At 15.0% G+C, this 6,148-nt stretch overlaps 1 protein-coding gene across 1 annotated transcript, besides 5 other annotated features; it reads left to right on the top strand. All coding sequences in view use genetic code 6, as the record gives it.

Annotated features, from left to right (window-relative positions):
* Positions 1–1,336: 1,336 nt before the first annotated feature.
* On the top strand, positions 1,337–1,555 carry IMG5_019250 (protein kinase domain protein; the record flags this gene model as incomplete). The annotated part of the gene is made up of 1 exon (XM_004039497.1): positions 1,337–1,555. A coding segment is annotated over one exon (219 nt), but the record flags the coding sequence as incomplete, so codon positions are not given.
* Positions 1,556–4,222: 2,667 nt separating this feature from the next.
* Positions 4,223–4,267: a microsatellite.
* Positions 4,268–4,319: 52 nt separating this feature from the next.
* Positions 4,320–4,348: a microsatellite.
* A 122-nt stretch (positions 4,349–4,470) lies between these two features.
* Positions 4,471–4,529: a microsatellite.
* A 639-nt stretch (positions 4,530–5,168) lies between these two features.
* Positions 5,169–5,228: a microsatellite.
* Positions 5,176–5,228: a microsatellite.
* Positions 5,229–6,148: the final 920 nt, after the last annotated feature.

Below are 6,148 nucleotides of genomic sequence, written 5' to 3'. Positions count from 1 at the left end.
TTACATTAGTTTAAAATAAATTTATTTATATATTAATTTAAATTTAATCTGAGTGAAACAAATATTATCAAATATTGAAACAATTTTTAATAAAAAATATTTAAATAAATAAATTCTATAAAATAAAAATTAAAGAGATTCCTTTATTTAAATATTTAAATGAAATCTAGATTAATTATTTATTTTAATAAAAAATTTTTAGTATTGATTTTTTAAAACATTAAAAATGAAATAAATATTTTATACATTTACAATAAATGAAATACTATAATACTGATATAGAAAAAAATAAATTAAAAACTGATGCAATAGTGTTTTTTAAAAAATCTTTTAAATTTGTTCTATTCTAATTTTGAAAAAACTTAAAATTTAAAGAAAAAAAATATATCTTACTAAAATACAATAAAATTATAAATTATTTTAATAATTTTTGACTTAGTAAAAGCATTATTTAGAAAAAATATACACATAACAATAATATTATAATTAATTAACAAAAATCAAACTAATGCTTTTTAATAATTTTTTACCATAATAATAAACAAACTAAGTTTTTAATATTAATAAAGGAATTAGTAATTATTATGAATATTTATAAATAGCAAACTATGAAGAAAATATAGAATAAAATATAAAATAAATAAATAATTAAAAAGCAAATAGGTTTCGTCAAAAACTTCTTTTAAATAATTTTTAAATATAAACAAAATTAATTCCTGAAGAAACAGTTTATTCTTAATAATGTAAGTTTTCTAAAGATAAATTTTAAAAAATAAAAAATTCTTCTATACAAAGAAGACTATTATATTTATAAGCTTAAAAATTCTAAGAAAAATATGAAATTTTAAATGAAAAAATTATTGGAGATGGTTCAAGCGGTTGTGTATATAAGTGTGTAAAAAAATAAAATAATAAATTATTTGCTGTAAAAGTAATTAGAAATGCTGATGAAGAAAAAATTAGAGATATAAAAAAATCATTTATACTTTAATACAGGCTTAATCATAAATATATTTCAAGAGTTTATGAGTTTTTTAGTTATGAAGAAACATAATTAATTCATATTGTAATGGAATATTATGACTTTCATACTTTACAATATTATCTGGACACATATGGAAAGTTTAATGAAAATGAAGCTCGAATTATAATGAAATATTTACTAGAGTCAGTTTTTTATTTAGAAAGATAAGGAATATGTCATCGAGATTTAAAACCAGAAAACATATTGATTTCTAAAGATTTAAAATAATTCAAAATTATAGATTTCGGCATAAGTAGAAGTTTTATTTCTGTTGCAAGAGTGTAACATTAGAATTCTTATATTTATAATAAAATGTATTCTCCTACCGGAACTCCTAGTTATAAAGCTCCTGAAATACTATTGGAAATCGGATATACACACGAAGTTGACATGTGGGCAGTTGGAATAATATGTTATTAAATATTAAGTGGAAACCATCCTTTTAAGAAAAAATAAGAATTTTCATTAGAAGAAATTAACTTTAATATTAAAAATACAAAGTATGATTTTAAAGATTATGTTTGGAATGATGTATCTTAAAATGCAAAAAAATTTATTAAAAGTTTACTAAAAAAAAAGAATAGACTTTCAGCTTTTGAAGCACTTTCTAATATTTGGATATAATAATAAAATAATATAAATATTTTAGAAAAAAAAGAGAAGTATTCTTTTAAAAGAAATAACTATTTTTCCATAAATAATTTAAGCACTTTAATTAGTTTAAAAGATGTTTCTTATTTTTAAAAATAGAATTTAAAAGAAAATATTAATTATAAAAGTTATATTATCGAAGATTAGTAAGAAAAATTAAAATTTTCTACAAGTTTGGATAAAAAAATAAATTAAGATAATTTAAATAAGTTTGAAAATGAATTTTATTTTTTTGACTAAATTGTAAGAAAATAGTCACTAAATAATATAGAAAATAATAATTTTATTATTTAAAATTTATAAGAAATTAATATTCAAAAATTTTAATCAGTTTAGGAATTTTTACATGTAAAAAAAAGAGAAAATAAATTATAGGTTAACTCATTTAATAATAGTTAAAATAAATAAAATTTTAATATTAAGAAATAAAATGCTTTCTTAAATAATACTATTATTTTAAAAAAATAAAGAAAAAGCAAAAGCTATGATTTTAAAATTACTAATGAAAAAAATAATAGAAAATAGTATAATAAAAAATATTTTAAAAAAAGAAGCTAAAAAAATTTTTTAAACCAAGATAATTTTAATTATAGTTAATTCATTAAAAAATAAAAAAAATCAGATTTGACAAACGATTTTTTTTCGCATAAATCTTAATCAAGTAATATAATAAGTATTAAAATACATAATACTTAACTATCAGAATCTTTATCTAGTGAAGAAATGCAAATCTAAAAAAATATATAAAAGAAAATTATCAACAATTATAGATATTAAAAATCTAATAATTTTGCTTCAATATCTATATAATAATTTTAAGATAGCAATTTCTTTAAACAAAATGAAAAATTAGAAAATACTTTAAAAACAAAAGTTAAAGACTCATTAGAATTTAAGCTGGATGATTAAAAAGAATAAATTGATAAAGTAAATAATTTCTTAATAAATTCCGAAGGAAGTTCTTGTAAGTGGAATTAATTTGAATTTCAATTTTTAAAAAAGTTTAAATGAGTTTGATAATATTTTGAATTTTTTTAGTACTACTAATTATTCTTGCTGATTTTATTTAAATTATTTTTAAAAAAATCTAAATTCTAATACATTAAAAATAATATAAATAGAAAAAATGTAATTATAATTTATAAAAAACAAATAAAAATAATTAATTTAAAAAAAAATATTTTTAATTCTTAATAAAATAAAATTCATAATTTTTATATTAATTTTTAAAAGCTTTAATAAAATAATAATATATAATAATTTCAAAATCATCATACTGAATTTTAATTTTATAATTAAATAGATTATTAAACTTCTATAATTATTCATAATACTAAATAAATATTAAAAATGTATTGAATATAAAAGTAAAAATATTTTAAATAATTTAAATAAAAAGCATATACATATATATAATATTAATTATCTAACAGTTATAAGTTATTTTTTATATTTTTAATACTAATTAGAATTCGATGTTACTTACTCAAGTTTTTTCGTTTAATCATATTATTTTTTAAAAAAATTCAAAAATAAATATTGTTTGCAATCATTTTTTTCAAAAAGCAATTTTTCTTTGTTGTTATTAAAAAATATTTTTTATTATATTCTAATTATTAATAATATAATTTTTTTAAGTATCAAATACTGTGTTGATCATCAAATTTTTTTGAATATTATTTTTTTAATCTTTAACATTATCATTCGAAAAAATTTAATTAGACTCTTCATCTATTTCTTCTTCTTAAATATCTTCTTCTATATCTTCAAATTCATCAAAATTAAGATTATTCGTTTCTCCACTTACATTAACACTTTTATATAATTGCTTCAGGCCAGATCTTGTTACTAATTCATCTAAAGTAGATGGTTTTTTATTAGTATGAATATAGAATATAATAAGGAAAGCTATAATAGGCGATACATAATGAAATAGGTTTTATTTACGTTCGTTTAATTCTGCAGGAATTTAGTAAGGTGTTTCCTTAAACAAAATGTAAACTAAAACTTCTAAGAATTCACTAAGTAAATTATTTTATTCTAGTTCTTTTAGATAAGATTCTAAAACATCTATACTTTTAGTTTTTTTATTACTCTTTAAAATGCTTGTATTAATTGCTTTTAAAGTTTATAATAAGCTTTGTTCCTTACTTTAGTTCGATTATTATAAGTTTAGTTAGAGAACTTAACTATACTAAGACAAAAATAATGGAGAAGCATAACGTAGAAAAAATGTGTGTTAAACATGATAATGTATTATTTTATTTACATGTTATTTCGCTTTATTATTTTTCCATTTTTCTTATAGATGTTTTTTAAAATTTATTATTATTTCTTGAGCATCTATTCTACTTATTGCACTTGCTTTTTTTTCAATTTAACTTTACTCTTCCTGTATATTTGTATTACTATTTTTTTTTTAAGTTTAAATGTGGGACTATATTAAGTAATAATAATTTTTATATAATATTCTTTTATATAGAGATCTTTTTTGGTAATATAATTTTTAAAAACTTTTTTTTACGTTTTATTTACCTAATTAAGGAGTTAATTATTATTTTTTTATTTTTATTTTTTAATTTTTTTTTTTTATAGTAGTTATTAATCCATATTTTATGACTATAATTATTACAATGAATATCTTTTTATTTATTTATTTATTTATTTATTTATATATAATATAATGCTAAAATATAATTTCTATTATAATAATAAATAATTTTTATATATCCTTTTTTTTTAATTTATTTAATTTAATATTTTTAGTATATTTAAGTAAAAATGTATTTAATTTAATATATATATATATATATATATATATATATATATATATATATATATATATATATATATAATAGATTTTAAAATTAGCTAATCTTTTTATTTATTCTAAAAGTAATTCTATATTACTTTATCAAAATATTATACAAGCTAAAATTTATTATTGTTTTAAATTTAATAAAGTATTTCTTTTTTACTATATTAACTATAAATGTCTTAAAAATTATTATTCTATTTATACATAATAAAAAAATTATAATCAAAATATGTTTTCAATTCTTCTTTTGTTTCAAAAGACTTCGTCTTTATTTCAAAAAAGAATTATATTATTTAACTTTTTTATTTTAATAAAAATATTTATAATAAACGAACATTATTTTTTGATTTAAATAACATTATTCTGTGATTTGATTTGTTATTTATTTAAATTATGATTTTATTGCTAATTAATGATTTATTAAGTTTTATCATTATCTTTTTTACTATTTTAATTAATTAATTCTTGCTAGATATTGTATTTATAAATAACTATTATAAATTTATATTTCTTAGATTATTTTTTATTGTTTTATATTTAAATGCACTAAATTTCAACGATTAGATAATTAAATTTTAAAAATATATATTGAAGTATTTTATTTTTATTTAATGACAAAATCTTATATATTCTTGCTAGATAAGAAATTATTGGGAATTTGAAAAAACATATCACTTTTATATATATTTATAATCATTTTTTAAATAATTTATTAAGTCATTTTTTTTATATTTAAATTTATTTAATAATAATTATAAACTATTAATTATTATTATTTAATTAAAATACTTAAAAATAATATTTTTTTATTAACTAATGAAATTATTTTAATATATATCATATAAATTAATTATATATATATATATAGATTATTTATTAAGTTTATAGTTTTTTATTTAATTAAATTATTTATCATCTTATTTAGTTTTTAGAAATAATCAAACATTTCTATAAATAATTTATATATTTAATTTTTTCTTAATCGTTTATATAATTCTAATCTGAATATGGTATATTCATTTTGTTTTAATTTTATATTATCTAAGGTTTTGTATAATAAAAACATTCTTCGCTTTAAATACTTTAGTTTTATTAAAATTGTTTTTAATATTATTAAGGAAACATTAAATTTTATTAGAAATTAATTGGGTTTAATTCAAATTCATTCTATTTTTACAAGATATTATTTTATTATTTAATTTTTTTTTGATTTTAATAACAATTTAATTAATCAATTTTACTTTTTTAATCTTACATATAAAAGTCATGGTATGGATTTAAATTACAATTATTATTTTAGTTTTAATGATAGGTTGGATAATAATATTATTTTGAATTTTATTATTATTTTTAATGAAATTAATTTTTTTAAAAAACTAAATCATTTATGTTTTCTTAAATAGTATTTTAAAAATCAATGTATTTGCTATTTCTTTAGTCAAATAAATTTTAATTTTTAGAATAATTATTTTATTATTGTAATTGGCAATTTATAATTTAATTTTAATTCGTTAAATTTTCAAATGTGCTCTCACTGTTTGTATCATATCGAATTATTTTATTATTATTTTAGTAATTTTATATTTACTAAGAATTTATAAGGGTTTATTAATTTTCAAAATAACTTTAATTATTTTAAATATTTTATTCATTTG

Source organism: Ichthyophthirius multifiliis, assembly GCF_000220395.1.
Source record: "Ichthyophthirius multifiliis unplaced genomic scaffold scaff_1120509249642, whole genome shotgun sequence".
NCBI classification, from domain to species: Eukaryota; Ciliophora; class Oligohymenophorea; order Hymenostomatida; genus Ichthyophthirius; species Ichthyophthirius multifiliis.
This window is presented reverse-complemented; position numbering and strand designations above follow the sequence as displayed.